Genomic DNA, 23,088 nt, shown 5'->3' with positions numbered 1-23,088 from the left:
GCGTTTTGCCAGGCACTTGATAGGCTTTTTATTGTCCTGCAATAAAACGCTGGATGCGAGCAACAGCAACAGCAGCAAGAGCAGCAGCAGCAGCAGCAGCAAGAGCAACAGTAACTGGCCAAGTGTCAAGTAGTTGTTGGTCCGCAGTTCCCATTTCCTTTTTCTGCCTCTTGCCCCGCTCCACCGCATGTAAAACCCAATTTTCTGGCTCATAAATATTTGTTCAAATCCAATGACAACAAACTTTGATTCATTTTTCGCTGCTGCTGCCGCTGTCGCCTTAAAACAAATTTGCTGTATATCATAAAGTGATTTCTTTTTTCTTTTTTGGCATAAACACATATGATTTCTGTTTGATGGTAGATATTTCGCTTTTTATTCCTATAAACGGTATTATTTTTTTTATTTTTTATTGATTTATAATGTTGGCAAGTGCTTCTGGTGAAAATATTTGGCATATTTACAGACATACGCACATATTTTTTATTGCAGGTTTGCCTTTATGCTGCAGTCGAATTTCAATCGAATTCGTTTGATTGACAGCCTGTGCATTAACATTTCCCCCATTTTCCGTTACATCTTTATATCAATTTTGTGGATAAAATGAAAAATTGTTTATACAGTTATTCACTCTATGCGTTTTGATGCTTTTTAAGTGAAGTACTATTTGCTTTGCTATCAATATTTATAATTGAAGTTAACAATAAATTTTACATACTTAAAATGTGTTTTGGGTGAAAATTAGCAAAATGTATGCTATTTTATGATCAATTTTACTACTGATACTTAAAGGTAAATTAATTCTTATATGCTATTAAAACCTAATCCCTGTAATAATATGGACCAATCAAAATAAATGTTCTTCAAATATGAATTTAAGATGGTATTTAAAAAAACAATAATTTCTGTCTCGTGAACGAATTCAACAATGATTATAATTCGATTGGTTAATTTCAGTTGAAATAATAAACAAAAGGTTTTGTTTTCAAATTGATGGAAAATATTTGTAGAAAGCATTCAATTTAAAGAAATCAAATTTAATGATTTTAAACAAAGCAAAACGGACTGCATACGAATGTTGAATATTCAATTTTAAACAAAATTGAGACTATTCAAACCTATCAAAATATGTGAAATCAAGAGAGAATTGCTATATTTGTCAAACCGAAGCTAAGATACCCCTGCATCCCCTACATCTAAATTTATGGTGGAATTTTAATACTATTGTCCATAAGATTTTTGGTAAACAGAAAAATCTTTTGTACAAGAATATGTTGGTCTAATTAAGAAAATTCTGACAACCCCGCTGACTGACGCAGAAAGACGGATACCTTTAAGGCTAGAAGCCATGTTTTCTTAGCCTAAAAGATATTACTTATATTGGAAATTAAAACAAACTCCAGCGAAGATGAACTCAAGAGATTTCCAGTCTAAGAAAAAGAAAGAAGAATATCTCAAGACTTTCATGTCGAGTTTATTATTTTCTTCGAAAACCAAACAACATTTTTTGATGTAGTTTATGTGAACAAGTTGAGAATATTGCTGCAGGTTCTATGCAATCAACTCCCTCAACATTTGTTATCCTTTAAGCTAAGCCATTCATAAGTGAAAATTCCCTCTGCACTCTCATTGATTCATTCCCTCCGTTTTGACCAATTATTGACCATTTTGCAGAATTTCCCCTATACATTTGAAGAGTTTTGTCTGCTACACCCTTGGTGCAGCTCAGCTCAGCTCACTTTAGCTCTGGTGAAAGCAACTAATTTAGTTCGGAATAAAATTGCATTGTTTGCTTCGGATTTGCTTGCAAATCCCCAATCCCCCAATCCCAGATCCATTGCCGATTCCCAGCAGGCTGAACATTTCTTTAGAATTTGTTTTGGGACAACAACAACAACGACAACAACTGCGCTTTATTGCATTTGTTGTTGTTGTTTTGCTTGGCCACAGGCAACTCCAATTCGCAAAACAAGCCAAAATCATTAGCAACAAAATTGCTGGCACTCTCTTTCCCCACCACCTGCCCCCCTTCGGCTATAGTCCTTTGCATATAGTCCAGGCAGATTTTAATTTAATTTGCTCACAACTTTTGTTGCATTTTTCTACCCTGCACCCATTTAAATTGCAAATGGGTATATTAGAGCTGTGCAAAGGTATGTTAACGGCAGAAGGAATCGTGTCCGACACTATAAACTATTTATATTCTTGATTTACATTTGGCCATTTCAATGTATCCGTCCGTATAAATCAGCCGATCTCAGAGACTATAATAACTGGAGAATTCAAATTTAGAACGATTTGTTCTCTTTTTAAAAATAATATTACCAATATATCCTGTTCAAATTTAAAAAGTGTGCTGACTTTTAAGTTCGTCAGATTAGTAAACAGAAATTATCGTCATCAGACCACTAAATCATATAGTTACCATATATAACAACAAAAGCTTGAAAAGTAAGTTTCGAGTTGTGGGATCTATGTAGGTGTTGATAAACATACTGAGACTTTCTGATACAAATGTACTTTTACAAATGTGCAATATTCGGTTTACAGTCTAAAATCGGCATAAAAATATTTGTTAATTTCTCTTTTTAATAACATTTTTTTTAAGCAAAATAAGAAATATAAATTCAACTTATTGAAAATCATGTCAGGATTGTATATTCTGGTCCACAAGGATATGTAATCATCGGTGTGTCTAAGATAGGCGTTCTTTCTTGATTTTGTTTTGTTTTTGTGTTGTGCCCAAAACCTCAGGGATCGCACAGTTCTCTCTCTCTCTCTCTCTTTCTCTATCTATCTTTCTCTATCTTTCTCTCTCTGCTCCTCTGAGCTTTAAGTATTTTACATATTCTTTTTTTATCCTGTGTGCTTTTTAGACTTTTTGCATTTGAATTTTTTGCTTTTCTTGTCAACTTGGTCGTTCTGCCAAATCCTTTTGCCTGTTGTCACAATCAGCAGCAGTAAAAACCAAGCAGATGCGAGAGAATAAAAAAAACACAGCCTTTGCTGCTTTTTAATGCGCATTTGACATGCAAATTTATTTAATTTTCTGCCTTAAATCGTGTAGACCGCATAACCCTGCACAGCCCCGGCTCCTGGCCCCCGTTTGCTGTGCTCTCCTGTTGCGCTTTTAATTACGTAACAACAACAAAAGAAATCGTTCGCCTGGCTGCCAATTTATGGCAGCAACATTTCTAGATAGCCACGTCCTGTGCGCGCTTTAACATGTCCTTTGAGGCATGCACCATGGAATTATGCCACCCCACCCCACATCCACCTTGCCACTCTAGCCACTTGTGTGTGGCTGTTAAAGCCTCACGCGAGCCAACTTTAAGCAAAATCAATAAGTTTTACGACACAACAGCAAAGTCAAAAGGTATTCGCTGCGATCCACCCTTAGCTCATAGCTTCTGTCAAGGCATTTACCTTGCATACATTCCAGCTCACCGGATGCGGATATATAGATGTGTGTGTGTGTGTGTGTGGTTGTGTGTGGCGACGTCATAGTCGGTGGTTTGTCAGCGCTCAAAGTTGCCAGACGCTGCGGCCAGACATGAACAGCTTTCCAATCTGAAAATGCCGAGCATCGCCGTTTTGTGCTCTGCCTTGAAATAAGTAGATGGAAATGGAGAAGTGGCAGAAGCATAAAAACATGGCGCCAATAGATGTAGATTACTTACTTGATTATCGAAAGTCAAGAGTGTTTAACATCTGTTTCTCCTGTCTGCCGCTCACTTCGTGCACTCTGTCCACTTACCACAAATCATACCTGTTCAACATTTTAAGCTTTATGAAATTGTTCGAATATATTTCTTATTAGTACCAATTAACAAAATATATATTTTTTATTCTGTTAGCCAGATAATTTTTACGTATAAGCTAGTTAGTTAAAATATGCTGTGACATCCAATATTAATATTTATTTTTTTCAGTAGGTTAATTGCTTATTCATATTAGTAATAAATAAGGTTATTTTTTTGAGCACTCATTACTTTTCAAAATGAATATAATAAAAAAATAATTTAATTATAGAAGTCAGCCAAAATGAAAGCATAAACATAGCTGTTCAAATATAAGCTGTGGCATGAAAAATAATTGCATTTTTGTCTTTTAACTTTAGACAACGTCAACTTTCCATTATAAATATATTAATGGCATCGATTTAATGACTTAATTGTATTTCATAATAGGACTGCCCTTAATACTTAATTGTATTTCATAATAGGACTGCCCTTAATACTTAATGCAACTTATTTCGGTAATTGTTACTGTTTTATGAAACATTTTTAGGTTCGATTAAATTTATTAAAATTATTGTTGTCTTTTATATTTAATTCCACATTTGTTTTAAGAATTATTGCTTTTGAAATTGAACACTTCGATAAATGTAAGTCTATTAAAATTAGTTAATTGTTGCTTTTATAAATAACTTCAAATTAATAATTATAAATTATAATGTTGACTCCATATCGATTAATATCCATATTTGACTTTTCAAATTGTTGAATTATTATCTTGAATATTCTAGACACACAATAAAGTCTTAGACCTGGTCAATAATAACGGATCGACCAATATGCATAAGTCATTAGCCCTAAAAATATATTTCTGCATTTTATAGAGCATTTAGCTGTCGCTGATGCCATTGTTGCCTGTAATGCTGTTTACATTTTTATAAGCGGGTTTGTTGGCCATTTAAGTTTTGTTTGGTCAGCCGCCCGCCTGATTATGTTGCCGCAGTTCTCGCCAGTACTCGAATCGTACTTTCATGTTGGCTGGCTTACGTGGCGTATGAGCAACTTATAAAATGGTCAGCTGGCAACCCTTTGGCAGCGTTTCAGCTGCCCTTTTTATGCGCCCCAGTCGACCCTTGCGGCCTTTTGTTTGACTCTTTGTACACGTTTTGGCCATCAGGCGCTATCGTCGAAAAGGTGGCATTAATTTTACAGTCTGAGCACGTTTTGACCCTTGGTAAAAGTTTTTGTTTGGTATTTTTTGTAGCCACTGTTTTTGTTGCTGTGCAGTTTGTTTTGGTCTGCCATTTTTCCAGACGATATGTTGCCGCCATATTTAATTTGTTGCAAGTTTATGTGTGCACATCGGGCGGTCGTCGCATCCGCATCCGCATCCGCTTAACAAATTTTTTATCTACCCCGTTGCGGTTGCCTCCAACCACAACCCACCCGTCTGCCGCACCCACACCACCCGTGGGTCAGTTCCCAAAAAGTTTCTCCTAGACACCTATTTAGTAAAATGCATTCATCAAAACGAAATCTCGGCTATAAATTAGTTGGGTTTTGCCTGGCGAATTTTCAGCAACAAAAAAGAAACTATAAAAAACAATTCGAAGTTGTCGAGAAAGTGTGTGCGTGCCCGACTAGGAGGTACCCTGTAACATATAAAATAAAATGGGAATGAAAAATAAAAATATTTTTATTTGATATAAATAATTGTTAACATTTAAGATTAAAGCCTAGCGCTCCAAGATATACGATTGTTAATATTCTGAAAAAATGTATTTGCGGAAATGACCCGCTTTTGTGGCATTTTACGGTTGCTGGGTATAAAAAGTTACAGCAAATCCAAAAAAAAAGCAAATCAGTTTAATATAATTGAAGGGGCTTTCAAGGGTTAAGCTGTGTGCTCGACTAATGAGAGCGGGTTAACGGCACTGCTAATTGGATAGGGTCGGTTTTTAACAGGGATTGTGTCTGTTAATTGGGCGGATTTCGCTGCAAAGTTGAACTTTCTCGGTCTGTGGCAGAGAGGATGATTTGGATATTACAGTAAAGACAACAGTACTCTCGGGCACTGTTATTAAAGTTAGGGATACTAATGAATAACATCAGTGGCTGAATGGCGAGAGAACTGAGATCGTGGAAGAGCATTTTAATAAGTCAAATCTTAAGACTAGAAATCAAAGTATTGAGGTAAGAATATACATAAAAAAATACTAAAATAATATGATTTTCTTTCGTTTCTTAATTTAACAAACCTACAAATATTTGTCTGCTTACTCAACAATATTTAAATGCATTCTTTTCTGATATTTAGAAATTTATATAGCAGTATTTATAATAATGATATCATATTTAATAGAGAATAGAGAATAATATACTTTTATTTCTGTTCTATTTATTTCTCTCTGATCATACACAATATTAAATTAGATTCAAGCTACCAACAATAAAAAAGACAAATAAAACTCGTTGTCGATTAAACTTCTCTATTCATAAAATTGGTATTTAAGTGCTTATGTGTTCAGAACTATCAAATCCATAACTCATATCTGGCTGGCTGGCATTGTGTTCAGCCCACTTCTTGTCGTCCCAAAAATTGGCACCCGAAACGCATTCAATTAAACCCAGGAACCGCCAGGCAGAGCCAACAAGTTCCACTCTCTCTCTCTCTCTCTCTCTCTCTCTCTCTCTGTATAACGCCCAATTAACCAACGTGTCGACAACTTCCAACTGCCTGCCACCCGCCCTCTGGCAGCCCTAGACTTCGGCAGCACTTGGGAACTCTGTCGAATTGCATGTAAATCACGACGAGGTTCAAAGTTGAAAATTGGCCGCAACGAGGCAAACAGAAATCATTTGGCTCCCACAAAAGTTGATCAAATCTTTGGCCGTGGGGCACAATACCAACAACAACAACAACGGCAACAAAGGCAACAATAATAGTAACAAGCACAAGGCCTGCTCCAACCCTGGCAACTCTATCCGATACTTCAGTTTCATAGTGCGAGCCAAAAGTCGTAAACCAAACAGCATAAATAACGCTTCAGGCTTGGGAACCGTCGAGGGGCGCGTAGATGGAACGGCACACATTTCCGTACAGCGTGGATGGGGAGGAGGGTGGAGTGGGGCGTAGGTTGCCACGCCCACGCTGAGCACATTTATCACGCATACGCAGCGTATGCCGTGCCACAATGCTGCCCCGCTGAGAGAATGAGTGCATTCGCTGCCCAAGCAGCGAATTATGAATTTCCGCAACTCAACGCGATTGCAAATGCGAATGGTGTCGAGTATATAACCAAGGCCTAGACAAGCCCCACCCCACCCCCAACCCGCCGCCTTCCATTTTCTATCCCCCGCTCACAGAGCATCACCTGCATGCAAATTTCAAATGCAATTATTTAGAGTCCGGCAGGTGCAAGCATAAATTCGTTATGCACTGTGTAACCCTCGAGCATCAGTTTAGCGCATTAAGAATTCTCTTGGCACTAACACTTAGTTTAAGCAATTTAAAATATACTTAAGCCTCTATTTAATCTTTGTTTAATGCTTTCCCCAGTAATATCGGGGCAAAGTTCCACAAATTGTAATTATTAACAACTCAATTGTATTTATTGGCATTTCATCTAATCTAGATTTAAGTCTAAACTTAATATAAGGTTTATTTTTAAATCATGGTAAAAACATAATGCTTTCCATAAAAGTATTCTTTGCATAGCTCATCAAAGCATTAGTTTATTTTTCTTTAAATACATAAATAATTAAGAATGTAAATTAAATTATAGCCAGATTCCAATAAACCCAACATTTTTAACATTCACAGTCTCAATATTAATATAAGATAGAAGATAAGGAAAAAGTTTGAGAATTAAATAAGATTTCATTTGTATTTTGCCATGAGCATCAAATGATAATAAATTAAGAAAACTAAATCAAAATAATTAAATGGCAAATGTATTTTATAGATGCAAATGAATAACTTCCGAGTAAAACCTTCAGATTGGAAATTTAGGTATCGAGAAAGGAAAACAAACAAACCAAGCTGGAAATGATACACATTTCATAGAAATTTCAATTCGATATATCATCAAAAAACACGAATTGCTCGAGGCGAATTTGCAGCAATTTGCAAAATACTTTCCAAATATTTAATGTAGAATAGAAATGGGAAAATGTATTTTGAAGAATGTAAGAAATGTTGTAAGCGGAATCAGGCAATTTGAGAAAGTTCCCTTTTTGGTTTAAATTTAAATAAATAATGCTTGAATCTTTTTGAATACTTTATAGCTGGAAATGTGATTTCTAAAGGGTATCTGAGTTCAGCTATCAACGCGGATTGAGTTTTTCCATGTTGTTTTGAGTTACATACAATGCGAGTGGCTGCTTGTAACGAGCCTAGTTTGATGGACATTTTTGGGGCTCACTTTGATTGATGGCGCCATTCAATGCAATGTACTGACAGCTGGCCACCTCCTTGCCACGCCCCCTCCACCCCGTACCCTGCATCCTGCTGTGGCAGTTGTACCTCTCTGGTCAGGTCAGAGTTGTTGGTCATTTTTCAAAAATTTAATTGAGCTTTTTGCCGCTGGCTGTTTTAAGTAAATAATGCATTATTTATGAGTAGCTTCCGCCGATGCCAAAAGCCTCGCCAACTTGATATTGGTATATTTATTCTTGGTTGGGGGCCGGGGGCAGTTTTAGTTGAGTGGTGTCGGGGCGGCTGAGTTTGTGATTGCGGAAATAGCAACAAATGAGCTGTAAAAATGGCCCAGGCACACAGACATAATGTAAACTTTTAATCAACAGCAGCACGGCAGAGGGCTATCTGCAAAGCCTTGCAACGAAGCCACACCCCGCAATCCTTGGACAGCCTACGAGAGCGTAAACAACAAAAGCCCCGCGGTGTGGAAATAAGACGAAATGCAAAGCTTTTACAACTAATTAGTTTGTTGTTGTTGGCTGCGACTGCGACTGCGGCTGAAGTTGAAGTTGAAGCTGAGGCTTTCTCCAGTTGACATTTCAAATGGGTTTAGTTTTCGAGTTAGGCTGGGAGCGGGTGGTGAAAGTAACGTTTGCCACGTGACTTTTGCGCAAGGGTAACAAAATTGGTCATCTAATGTGACCTAAGACGCAAAGCCAGCCAGGCTGGGGTTGTTAAGAAATGGATTTACTTACGAGCTGGGTATGGGTCCGAGTTAAATGTAAATACTTGTAGTTTTCTATGGCTCAAAAACCCCTTTTGGCTTAGGGCCGTGTCCCTTTAGCATTAAGTCTCTCCAAAAACCAAGCACAAACATTTCAACTCATCCCAATTCCCCCCAAAGCCTTCCTAATTTGGACGCCATGTTCAGCAGCTTGTTTATTTATTTTGTTTTTGTGGGGTAGCTTGAAGAGAAGGAAAACAAGCGTAACATGTCCAAAATTATGTGAATTGATTTTTGTATTTGGTATCTACAAATGAGGTTGTATTTCTGATTATATTTTTTGCTAAAAGGAGCTTGGGGCGCATAATTTATGGATCTGAAGCAAATGGAGTATTGGGGGAGCAGCACTGATGCAAAAAATGCAGCTAAGGCTAAGTAAAAAGGGTGATAAAAACAGTTATGAGTTCACAGATACGCTGTGGAAAGCTGCGGAAATGTGGAAAATCAGAACGTGAAAGAACAGCTATTAATTCTCAATAAAAAATGGAAAAAATAACTCATCTTGTTTATGGTATATGGAAATAGATTTTAAGATTCTGTTTTGCGTAGAAATACGTACAAATATTCGTTTAAATAATTTATTTTTCCTGTTTGTTTTTAAGTTTCTGCAAAATGAATACTTTCGTATAAGTTATTTCACTTGTTTCTGCAAAATGTACAATTTTGAATAAGTTTTTTCGCTTGTGTATTAAAGTTTCTGCAAAGTGTATATTTTTTGTTTACTTGTATAATAAATGTTGTGCTTAATGCGAGGAAAACAAACATCTTTCTTAATTTATACAAATTTGGGCTGATTTTATTTATTTTAAAGAAATTGTGAATATATTGACCCACCTTCTAGAATGTAGAAAATTCTCTCGAATATTAAAAAAATAAAATTGTTTTTTTTTATCACTTTCCTTCCATGAATTTATTTCAAATGTTCCTTTACTAAGTGTATTCGAATATAATAAACTATAATAAACTTAAATATCAGTTTACTTCGAAAAGTAATTAAGTTTCAGGTATCTAATAACAAAATGTGAGTATGCATAAAAAAATCTCATTGTTGTCATGGAAGCATTTCCAGAACTATTAACTATCATCACTTACACTGCTGCTTATTATGGTCCATTGTAACTAGTAATTTGAGGAGAATTATTCAATTTTACTTTCGCTGTCTGCTTTCGTCTTTAATTTCAACGCGCTTCTCATGTTTATTTTTCGAAGCCAGTTCATTTTAATTGCATAGAATTACAAACGAAACATATTTTAAAAGACACGCGGACAACAACAAACACTTTCTAACAGTACACGGTGTGTTGGAGCAGAGGTAGCGGATGAGGGGGAGGGAGTGAGCTGAAGCTGAGCTGAGCTGCGGCGTCAAAGTTCGTTCACTTGTAAACACAAAATGAGCGCCAAACAAAAAGGCAACTGCAAAGACGCCGCTGCGCCGTCTACGTCGACGTCGATGAACAGCAACAATGAACAAAACAAAAAAGAAAAATCGTTTTTATGCTGCTCAACTTTGGCGCTTTTTATTAAACAAGCCGACGAAGACGACGAAGTAGAGGGCAAAGAGGAGAAGGCAAAGCGGCTGAGAAAGAACGCCGGCTAAACCGGTAACACTTGTTTACAGCCCACATGATAGATAGGCAGAGAGAGAGAGCACAGCACAGATAGTGTGAGAGAGAGACTAACTAAACATAGAGGGGAAAAAGGAACAAAAGCATGCTTTGAAAGCTAACATAAATAAATGAGTATGTGTATGTATGTGTGTGCGTGTGTTGTGTGAGTGTGTGTGTGTGCATGGAAAATATGTTAAACTTTGAGCGGCTGCATTCTGTGCAAAAGGAAGATGGGAGTGGGGAGAGGGGGATATGCAGGTGATGAAGACAAAGCTTCCTCTAATGTCATCATTATTGTCAATATAACAAGTTTATTGGCTGCTCCACCTCTTCCCACCCCACACCCTGAGGGTCATTAGAGAAACGCCTCGAAAATGCCAAGTTTGTTTGAGTTCTGTTTTTTTTTTCAGCTCACGCTAAGCGTAGATTAAACGCAGTTAATTACTTTATCAAGTTGAAGAGTAGGCAAAAGAAAGGCAAAGTCAAAAAAACTGGATGACTCGAATGAAAAGAAATGCGAATAAATAGAGGGAGATAGAGACAGACACACACAGATAAGTGTGTCGCATTAGGCTCGGCTAATTGTCGAGCAAACAACTCTATGCGTTTAACTGTACAATTAGGAAAGCTCATCAATCTGAGTTCACTGCGCTTTGAGTAGGCTTTTTTTGCTCTTGTTCTCTTTGCTCGTATTTTTTGCAATGAAAGTAAATGCATTAACATTTATAACTGTTAACTGTGAGAATGGGAATTGTGAACGGAAGCTAACTGAGCATTATTTAAATTAGTTCAATAAAAATGTCTTCAAGATAAATAAATATATTAAGCTAGTAATTCACAGCACAAAATCTGCATATTATTTAAATTTTTAATTAATGCCCAGCCATTTGTTGATACTTTTGGAGACTTAACTCAATCAACAGGAGCTCAAGCAGCTGCTGCCGCAGCCGCAACCGCAGCCACAACCACAGTCGACGTCGCCGCTGACGCCGCAGCCACAACAGCATCCAAAACATTGCGAATAACAGCCCTGTCTAAGTTGGCGCTCTTTATGGCTCTCGCTCTCGCGCTTCAACTGCATTGAGCGTCAAATTCAAATTCAAGGTCGCCCCATGCAACACATACTGCTGAATAGAGAGAGAGAGATAGAGAGGGCTGGCGCGGCTGAGAGCACATATTCAGCAACTGAGCACAAGCAATGCAAACAAGTGACGATGCGACGTGATGGCTGTTCATGTTCGGCTCAACGTCGCTCTCGCTCTCGCCCACCACAACCACTAGCAGCAACGAACCTGTTCTCTCTCCCACCGCTGCCCACACATGGCTCCGTCTCGTGTGCAATGGTTAGTTTGTCAGCGTCTGCCTTGCCGCTCGGTTGTGCTCTCGGTTGAATATTTGAATTAGTACAAAGTGCAGATTACTCGCAAATTTCGCGCGTTTTACGTAGTTCGGCTACAAAACGGTACTTTTGCTGTCCGTCGCTCAGCCGGTAAAACAAAAGCCCCAAAAGTGCTCAAGAAGTGATAAATGCAGAGTAAAATTGAAATTGAAAAATTTAAAATTGAATAAAAATCTCTGTTAAAAATATATATTTTTGTGCTATGTGAAAAAAGCCGACGCGTTTCTTTTGTGAGAGCTGCAAACATTATTTGTGTTTGTCTCTTGTGCCAGTGTGCGTGTGTGTGTGTGTTGTGTGTGTCAAAATGCGTGAACTGTAAACAAAAAAGTCTTAAAAGCAACTTACTCAAATTAAAGCCGAGTTTTCTTCAAACAAAAAAAAATAAATATATATATAAGAGTTTGTATCGCATAACAATCGAAAAATGTTGCAACTGCTGCTGCTTGTTGTACTTGCCACATTGGGGCATGGAGCACAGCAGCGTTACGATCAGACGCCGCTGGACGCCAGCTCCTATTATCGCAGCGAATTGGCTCCGAGTTCCTCCTCCTTGGATGGGTTTCCACATCACAATCGCTGTGAGCCAATCACGATCTCGATCTGCAAGAATATTCCGTACAATATGACGATAATGCCCAATTTGATTGGCCACACCAAGCAGGAGGAAGCGGGCCTGGAGGTGCATCAGTTTGCGCCTCTCGTCAAGATCGGTTGCAGCGCCGATCTGCAGTTGTTCCTCTGCTCCTTGTACGTCCCCGTCTGCACCATCCTTGAACGTCCGATTCCCCCCTGCCGCTCCCTCTGCGAATCGGCCCGGGTCTGCGAGACTCTGATGAAAACCTACAATTTCAACTGGCCCGAGAATCTCGAGTGCTCCAAATTCCCCATCCATGGTGGCGAGGATCTTTGCGTCGCTGAGAACACCACCTCCTCCGGGTCCTCCTCCTCGACTCCGGCGGCGCCCATTCGCCCAGTGCCCAAGGTGACATCGCGAAAGCATCAGATCAGCGTGGATAGTCCCCATCGGAATATAGGATTCGTGTGTCCCGTCCAGCTGAAGACGCCCCTCGGCATGGGCTACGAGCTGAAAGTGGGCGGCAAGGTGAGCAGAGAAAGAACTCTTCATTTTTTAATGTCAACTAAAATCAGTCAACACAGACAAATTCTAAATGTTAAATATTTTTAAAATAAATAAGTTATTATTTATTTTATTTAGTTAGTTATATAATGTCCACAATTATGAATTATTAAATAAACTTCTTCATCGTCCATAATAATACGACAGATAAAAATAGAAATACATGTTTTATTTATTTAATAATTTAAAGTCGGCTAAAATCAGTCGACACTGAGAAATACCTCGTTTTAAATTTATTAACAAAAAAAGTTATTATTTTTTTATTTTGATTTTTGTTTTTAAATTAAAATTAAAAATATTTTTTAAAATTAAAATGGATATCATAAGAATTAAACCTAAGGATACACATATGTATATCCAGAGAAGCTTGCGAATCTCCATAGAATTCCGTCGGTGTTTTGAGAGATTTCAGTTTTCTATAAATGTTGAAAAAGTATTCTTGAAGCCAGCTACCAAAAGTGTTCATATATATTTATTTAAGTTAGAAATGATTACTATGATATGAGCTAGAGATATGAGCTATTACTTATTAAATTGAAAACTTAGTTCTCAGATTGCTCAGTTTTTTAAAAGTGAAAGTTTATTTTAAAAGAAAATTTCAAAATTAAAAGTTTATTATGAAATTTTCTTTATTTAATGCACTAAAAAATCAATGCATTTAATTTTATATTTTCGCCAAAAATATACTATTGTCATTTTGTTGTCATAATGTCCAAAATATTTTGGCAAAATTCTTCAAAATTGATGAAGAATTCAAACCGACTTTGTGATTCATTTGGTTGGATTTTGATGTTGGTCATGACATTACAGATATATAGACTTAACTATATAGTCTTTGCTTATTAGTTGAAGACTAATTTGAGTTTCTGAAAAATAAAATTAAATAAAGAATTTGAACTGTGGCTCATGGTAAAAATAAATTGTAAAGACAATTTCAGTTTTTGTACTCCCGAAATTATTGTAAGATATAGGAACGATTTTTGGTAGTAAAAAAATATGTCAGGAATTGGAAGGAGATTTATTATCCTTGTGATCATTAGAAAATTATTTTTGGTCTCTTCTAATTTTTAATGGACTGAGTGCCTTGAAAATATAGATGACAAATATTTTTAATATGATTTATTTTTGTGTGAAACATTTGTGATGCGTAGTTTTTTTTCATACTTTTTATGTTAATATTTTCATATATATGCAATGGGTAGAAATGAAATTTTAATCAAAAATACCATTTTTTTTATCACCTTATCAGAATTAGTAAGGAAATTAAGAAAATTTCAAGAACAGTTCATTAAAAAAAAACATTCAAAAGTCAAGCAATATATTTAATATAAAGCATTACAGGGTGTTTTGGCACTTGACATCACTTTATATTATTGCGATCGTTCTGTTGTTATCTAAGGTTAGTAGTTGTAGCACAATCCGTTACTTGATATTTGGTATTTCATAAGAACTTCACAGCACTCTTCAAATAGGTCAACTGCTTCTTGTTGCTGTTGTTTTTTTATGTCTTCATTTGAAATCTATGCACAATTTGCTCTGCTCTTTGGGCAGCTCAAAAAAAAAAAAAGAGAAGACGGAGACGAAGACGAAGAAGCACAACTACAAGCTGAATATCCTGTTGTGGAATTAATTTCAACCACCATTGTAAACAGCAGGGAGTCTCGAGACTCGGAGTCACCCTGTGTGCGGGTCGCTTGCAGATCTACCTGCCTGCCAGTTGTGGACTTGTTGTTGTAGTTGTGTATGTAGTCTTAGAACAGGTAAAATAATGATTACTTAGCACTGTCTTTCTCTCTTTCTCCTCTGCACTTTGTCTCTTGTTTGCTTTCGTTCTCGCCTTTCTTCGTTTAAAACCAGTTTTTCAGTTTGATGCAATTTGTAATGCCTGCTTAATGCTTACAATTCCAATAGCCGAAAACGAGCATGCCCCTGACCATCCCACTCTCCCCAACCACCCCCCTTCCCCTTGTCTATTGCCTTAGATAATATGTATTTCAGCGCATTTTCACGTCTAGTAATTAATTTTGTTGCCAGCAGAGTTGGCTCCTCATCATCATCATCATCTCGATTTTCCACAAGTTATTCTCTCAACTGTTTATTTATTCCCATTCGCTGTTTGTTTTTATGAGTAATGATCAAATGCTTTTAATATTGTTGTAGTTGCTTTTTATTTTTCCTCTCCTCTGCTTGTGGTTGGTATTGTTGGTTTTCTATTTTTAACATTATATGCCTTTCAATTGCTGGCATTTTTTTGTTTGTTTCTGTACGGTTGCTATTCCTCTGGTCTCCTTTTTTCCGTCCCTTCCCTTCTTGTCATGTGTAAAACGCATTAAATACTTTGAGGCAGGATAATTCACACTTACGTTTTCCGTTTCTTACGCATATCTATCTATGTATCTATCTATCAATGTATGTGTGTATCTTTGTTTGGCTTTACTCCTCTCTCTCTTGTTGTCCCTTTCCGCTTTTGTGTCTTTGTATTTGGTTTTTTCTCTCTTTCTCTCTCGCTCTTTTCCAAGAGTGTGTGAAATTCCACATGACTGCTGTGAGGAATATATCTTGAAACTCTCTGTCTTAAATACCTTTCTAGAGCAGCGTGCGAAATTTAGCAGCTTGTTGGTTGCACACCACACTCTGAAGATGAGCAACAAGAGAAGAACATGAAAAGGGAAAGCAAAAGGGAATGAGTTGCTCCAGCTTTGTGTGCGGCAGATTAGCCGGTTTCAGTGCTAATGACACTCAAAGAGTCTCACTGGAAAGTATATTTCTTGTAAATGACTTTATACACAGCAACAATTGTATATTCCATGAGTTGGATTGTGGATTGCAGATGGTTGATGAATTTAAAAATATATATATTTTGATCTGTACTGAAATATTAAATTGTTTTGAGACATTCTCATTGGCAAAAATGCATTTTTCGCGTGTCAACACATTTTTGTCTTGATTTTTGTGTGTGATTTCTTTTAAATGTATTTTTCAGTTCAGTTTAAATATTTGTGACACACAGCAACAAATTTCATGCAAATGTAGCTTAAATTGATTATTTCTTTTTTCTACTTAATATATTTACATATTTTGTGTTTAACTGCCTAATAAATGTAGTGACTGAAGAATTATGAATAATGCAAAAGAAGCGATTTCAAAATTCTAAGTCTTAATTTATTTCAGACAGATTGTAAAATTCAAATCCGTAGAGAATAAGCTTAAAAACTATTAACCTCAATTTATTTAAGCCCTTCCTTACAAACTGTCAATTAATTTCCGTTGTTCTATTAAAAGGTACTGTTCCCCATGTAATGAAAACATCTGAAAATATTCGCACAACTCTCAATCGATTGAATCAACAATTGAACGCAGTTCGTAAACCAATGCCACAACAATTCTCAGCGAATTTTCAAAAGCGCCGCTTTGCTCTAGCTAACAATTCCATATCGCTCCGGGTTATATATACCCCGTTCCCCCTTTTTCCCCCTCGCCCCTGCCCTAACTCTTTTAGCTGTTCCATTAACCACTGAAGCACATCTCGCCCATCTCGTCAATTTGTTGAAGGCTTGTCTGCTTGTCCTGGACGAGGACAAAGCTGCGAGCAGAACAAACGGATGGAGTGGTTGGGAAGGGGTTCGTCTGAGTGCGTTTAAAAATGGACGGATTAGGCGAAGCTACACTCAGAAAAAATATGCCCTATACACAATAATATTTATAGCTATTATTCTGAAGAAATTAGAAATTATTTAAAAATGAAATTGAATTAATTATTTTTAAACACCAATATCTGTTCCTCTGAAATAATTTATTTATTTATTAAAACAATTTTGCAAAAAGTAGCACATCTAACTTTCTGTTGATTGAACGATATTAAATATTAAAATATAAATATTAAATATTATTTCTATGTTTTCGTTTAAGAATATTTTGTAATTTAAAAATCGTACCTCTGGACTCTATTCGATTGTTTCAATGCCTTAAAGTAAGAAAATTCCTCTGAAAAGAAGAAATCCATTTGTGTTTTTAAATTATTTCTAAACATTTTCAGAAATTACATTAAAAATTACTTTTGTAGATTTCAAGAAAACTAGCTTGTGTCGATGTTGTTCTTATATTGAGAATAAATTACAAATGCGTAATATAAAACCATTTTATGGAAAGTCGGCTTATGCTAAAACATCAGAAATATTATTTTACATTTGCATAAAATAAGTCTTCAGGCTTAAAACTGTTTCAAAATGCCCTGAGCTCGATGTAAAACTTAACTAGTTGGAAAATAAGATTGATTTTCTATTCCGCAGAAGCAATGAAGTTCTACTAGGGCGTAAGTTTCTCTAAGTGTAATGCCAATGACCGATTGATGTTTTGAGTGTGAGTGTGTGTGTGTGTGCGTGCCTGTGGGTGTGCGTGTGTGCATGGGTGTGTGGGTGGACAATGCCAATACCAATAAAAATAACAAACTCAAATCCGGATCTGGGCCGTCAAAAATAAATTAATCAAAGAGCGCGAAAGGACTACTGGGAATGGGAAGGGGAGGAGCTGGTCTCCTCTTTCTTCCCTATTTTGTTGCTTTTGTTTTCGTTGTTGTTATATGGAAAATCACAAATACATTAAAAGCCTCATTTGAAACGCTTTTGACGCATTTTAGCAGCCTGACGAGTCGAGACTGACGAGGTAAGTGTGGAGGGGGGAAGGGGTTGACCCTATTCGATTTGTAGGCGCCCCGCAGGATAATTCATTGAGTTTAGACCGAGTCCGTTGAATGAATGCTATTAAGTATTTTTGTGGGCGGTTTGTTAATTGATGGATCGATTTGGAGATTTGGAGGACGAAGGAAAGCTAGCGTTGCCAGGCGAATCTGTAATTGATTGTGTAACTTTTTCTGGTACATTTCAACTGCTCCTAATCCCTGCAATCCTTTTTTGAAGGGGCGCCTATAAAATTATCCTTTTGTGGCATTGCGGACAAGGACGCCCCGTTGCCTTGGCATAATAAAGTTTGTTGTGCTGAGCTGTTCCGGCAAAAGGGAAAAGGCGTTGCATATGTTGAATGTCCTACAAGGATATCATGATTATTTCAGGAGCAACCCAAACTAATTTAATAGAAATGCTTTTTCCCCTTTCGCCTGTTTGGTGGGTCTCTGTTTGTTGGGCTTTGGAGTAATATGATTTTAAATTTTTTCCAATTGTTAAAGTCAGCTTTGTGAATGTTAATTTATCTAAAAGGATTTAGCAATAGCCCAAAAAGCATTTATCCCAAACAAGAAATTTACGTCTAATGGCATTTGAGCCCAATGGCAAATGGCAAATTGGCTGCCAGCTGAAACTGATTGTCAATCGACAATCGTCATTTAAATCGAGCTACATAAATTCTGTTAACTCAACAACTTTAAAGTTAAGCTCTGACTAATATGCTGGCAGACATGTTAAAAAAGTGGCCAGACTGTCTAGCAAAAAACTCTAATTTGGGTTGCTTGTAAGAATAAGTAAGTTGAAAATTTATATGACAGTGTCTTTGTTAGAGGAATTTTCCACAGTCAAACAGGAAAAAATATAAATACATATAAATGTTACGAAAAGGTTATTCCATTAATTGTTATGTTATGTTATATTTGGCATTTGGTGTCAAAAACAGCAGCATCCTGTTGGCAATTTTTGACAATGGCTTTGAATCCTTTCTTTGGATGGATTGCATCTGGGTTAAATGCATGACTTCTAAGAGATACCTCAAAAGTTGTTCCTTAATCATTCAATTGGGCCATTATGCAGAAGATTCTATGATGACTAGCGAAATGTGGTCAAGCCACCTTAGAGCATTTTTGATGATATAATTGGGGTAGTTGACCCGTTGGAAGAAAGGCATTTTTCATATTTGTATGCAAACTTTTTCCAGCACACAGAAAAACATTAACGCCAAACTTGGACAATTATTATTATTATTTATAAGTTTTATCCCTTGCCAGTCACCACATTACAATGAAGTTCCTAGTTTCGTTGCCTGTGTAAAATGTACCAAAATCAATTTATCCGCATTTTCCCCTTATAAAGTCTGTTTAGCACAACGCTGCTTAAGAAGGGATTTTCTGGCCTTGAACAGACCTGTGGGTCCCCCAATTCACTTGACTGGGCCCGCATTTATTATTATCAGCATTTGCAGGCTTAACTAATCTGTTCGTCACATGAAGTTGTCTTCTAATCATTTAGTGGGCAATGCAACCAAAGCTCTTAACTCCCCGTGGCAAGAGGTCAGAGTTCAGCATGAAGGGAAAATCCACTTTGTATTTCACCATCCTCTCCGCTGCTGGCTCATTATTTTCTTCGTGTATCTGTTGGCCTTGTTCGCTCGCTCGCAAAATGTGCAATTTATTGCGCAGGCAATGTCCTTTTGAACAAATGGCCACAATTAAGTTGGAGCCCAGCGGCATTAAAACTATAATCCACTTAATATTTTCCGCTCGAAGTGATCAATTTATAACCAATAAATGCTGAGCTGCTGATGATTATTTATTTGTTTTTCGAAGAACAACAGCAGCAGTGTTTTCAACTCAATTAATTTACAGACATAAGAAAAGCAGACAAATAATCTTCTGCCTGCTTAAGCACACTATTTCTTGTGTGTGTGTGCGCTTGGGTGTGTATGTGTGTGCTTATTGTCCTTGCACTAAATCCCTGTAAATCCATAAAAATTACAAGAAGACTCCATTGGCAAACAATTTGTTTTTACTTTGCTATTTTTCTACACGCTTCTCGCTTTGAGCGACTGGAGAGGACGATAACAGCAACAGCAACAGCAAAAACAACAGCAACAACAACGATATCTACGAAAACAACAGCAAAGAATAAGTGGCAACATCAACAACAACAACGGGAATAACATTTATCAGAACATGTCGCCTTTCACAATGTTGTCATCCACTTTCCTTTTGTCCCCAGGCAACAACTTGAAAGTGAAACTGAACAACATTTTTAACAAAGTCCCAAACTTTAAGTAGATACACTTGGATTGTTCTCAATTTGAAATATGATACTACTAAAAAAATAACCTCAATATATATATTAAAATACCCTCACTGGAAGTCGGTCTTCCTTTAATCAAATTTTCAATGTTAAAATATCTGCGAAGAATCCCTGATGATCTCTTCTTTGTTTTTTTTTCTCTTATCGCTCTCCTTCTATGTTCATTCTTAACATTTTACTTTCTTTATAATTAAGCTCCAAACGTTTTAGGATGATTTAGCTTTCTTCTGGGTTTTTTTTTCCAATTTGGGCAATCTTATAATACCAAGAGATTTATAATTTCCCTTATTTTATTCTTAAATTTTGAATTTAATAAAATAGTTTAATTTTTTTCAGCTTATTAAATATACATATTTATTTATGCCGAATCAGTCGAAAAAGAAAAAGTGAAACTAAATCAAAATAAATAACTTACGATTTTTAAGTTTCGTTTTTAAATTTGAAACTAAATTTAATTTGTAATTATTTAATTTTTTTAGTTTACATTAAATCAGTAAATAAATAACAATATATATATATAATAATAATTAACTTGCACGTGTGCCATATTTTACACATTGCTGTATGCTATTACAGGGTATAGCTGTCGTCTACCCTTACCCTTCATCCCACACAAATGGGCAACTATTGATCGATTGCTTAACTGACTGACAACTTTGTGACTGTCGCGCATTTCAATTTCACAAGTTGTCGCCGGGAAACTTGTGTGTGGGTCGTTATTACCAAATGGCAAACAGAGCTCGACAAAAACTTTGATATGCTCATGTTTGTCTTATATACTGTTTATTAATGTAGTATTTTCATGGAACGTCGGCTCTCTTAATGCTAATGCTTGCCTTGCGACTTTAGTCTGACAGTCAACTGTTCAAATATTTAATTACAACCATTTAATGACAGTCCACGCGCCAATCGGATCCGTACAGCACTTAATATCGAAAAATGTAACATTTTCTGTGAAAACTGGCCAGCAGCTGACCACACCCAGCATTAAAGCCAACACAAAATTTAGTTGACACCTATTTTGTGTCAGATTTGGAAGTAAATAAATTCGAATTGCAACTGAAATGATGTCTGAGATGTCTGAGGGTGACTGCAAAAAGGGGCAGATACAATAAAATGTGGTGTGTTAAAATAGGTGGTTTGTTAATGCTTAATGCTTAACAGAAAAAATTGAAGGTAGCTTTTACTCTAACTGTTTTCCATTAAATATATATATAAAATATTTATATTGATTTTCATCGGTCAGTAAATCCCAATTGTTTAAAATTATATTTGACCCACTTATCCACTTAAAATATCCTTGAGGTAATAATTATACTTGTTATAAAAGTTTAATTTTTGTATTTTTGATGAAATTATGATGAAAGAATTGTTTCATATTTCTTAAATTATTCGCAATACTGATTCATTTAATAAAAATCAACATATAATATGACAAAGTTGAATATTAATAAAATTGAATTTTAAACAATACTAAGTAGGTGTCAATAATACTTTGTTATTATTATTAAGAAGGACATTATGAATTGCTTTTCAATTGTGTGGTCAAAAGATCGAATTTGTATAAGATATATCACTGTTAGTACTTTGTAAAATAAATCTAATTGCATTAAAATAATTGTTTGCACACAATATATTTCTGTTTTATTTTTATTTATACTTAATGAAATTAAGCAATGCGGTAGGAATCATTTCTAATTCAAATAGTTCTCAGTCATGAAGATCATAGCAGAACTCTATATTTAACAAATATTGTGTTTAAAGATATTTGTTTGGAAGAATGTATAACATTTTTTAGACAAAACATTTAAATAAGAATGCTTAAAGCAAAACATTAACATGCTTCAACCTTTTCAATGAAACCGCGCTACTAACCTTAAAAGCTACTTTCGTTTTGTACATTTTGCTTAAGCCAAAGGCTTATTCCTAGCTATACATGGAAGGTTTTGCCTTTTGTGTAGCAAGAACTAGACTAGTAACAGAACGGAACACATATATATGCATATATATATATATATATATATATATATATATATATATATTTAAAACCATACCGTTGCATGTTTAATCATCGTTCCGATTGCATCCGGCCCACTTCACCTCGTCCTGCGTCATCTCTCGCGCTATTTAGATCAGCAAACAATGGGGCAGACAACTTTTTTTTGTGTGCTCTTTACAAATATGTTGTGAAGTGGCTTTTGATTTTGCACCTACCTACTCTGCCGCAGTGCTCCACTTTAGATAAATGGAGATGTGCAACCCAATCCTAAAAAAAAACACCGCCTCACGCCGCCCACAAAATTTGACACAATTAAAAACAAAGGCAACAAGAAAATATACAAATAACAGAAACAACAACATCACAACATCAACAATTCAAACAACAAACAAAACAAATGTCAACCACAAAGCATACATCCTTTTTCTGTACCCTATGCTGAAAAATGTTTTAAAATGGGTGTCGTTCTTTTCTGGTAATGTAGATGTCAAATGCGGATTATTAAATCAAACTTTTAAAATTGTCTTTCATCAATTTTAATCATTCATTGGAATTTATCATATATAATGAGTATCTATATATAAAATATCTGGTATTATTTTAAAATATTTATTGACTCCTGTTATTTTATAATAGTTAATTTAACTTAATAAATACTTTAACAATCAATTTTCCATAATCGATACACTCGAGTTTGAACACCAGTAAACTGTGCGTCGAGCATTCTCAGTTATTATTAAAGAGTATCTATTCAGTTAGATGGGCATTTGTAGCCCTCTGTTGGGGGCATTTCGACTTGCTTATTGTTTGCATTGTTCGCTAAGCGCTGCGCCATTTTGTGACCAAAGGCATCTCGCAGATACTTTGGATACTCAGATACTTAGATACACACACATATACAGTATGCAGCCCGGCTCACATAGACATCGTCGGTTCGTAGTTTTGCGTGTTTGGATGTCGGAGCGACAGTCTGATGAATTTATAATGCCCATTGTCTGCT

The 23,088-nt window shown here is 36.1% G+C and overlaps 1 protein-coding gene across 1 annotated transcript in view; it reads left to right on the top strand.

Annotated features, from left to right (window-relative positions):
• Positions 1 to 12,121: 12,121 nt before the first annotated feature.
• The window catches only part of LOC6558256 (frizzled), a 105,938-nt gene continuing 94,971 nt past the window's right edge, over positions 12,122 to 23,088 (top strand). The window contains exon 1 of the mRNA XM_001985472.3: positions 12,122 to 13,049. Within this exon, the coding sequence (XP_001985508.1) occupies positions 12,372 to 13,049 (678 nt within the window). The 5' untranslated portion in view covers positions 12,122 to 12,371. The remainder of the gene's footprint in view (positions 13,050 to 23,088) is intronic.

This window comes from Drosophila grimshawi, unplaced genomic scaffold (genome assembly GCF_018153295.1).
Source record: "Drosophila grimshawi isolate 15287-2541.00 unplaced genomic scaffold, ASM1815329v1 contig_44, whole genome shotgun sequence".
NCBI classification, from domain to species: Eukaryota; Metazoa; Arthropoda; class Insecta; order Diptera; family Drosophilidae; genus Drosophila; species Drosophila grimshawi.
The sequence above is the reverse complement of the archived record's forward strand: the minus strand, read 5'-3'. Positions and strand labels throughout refer to the sequence as shown.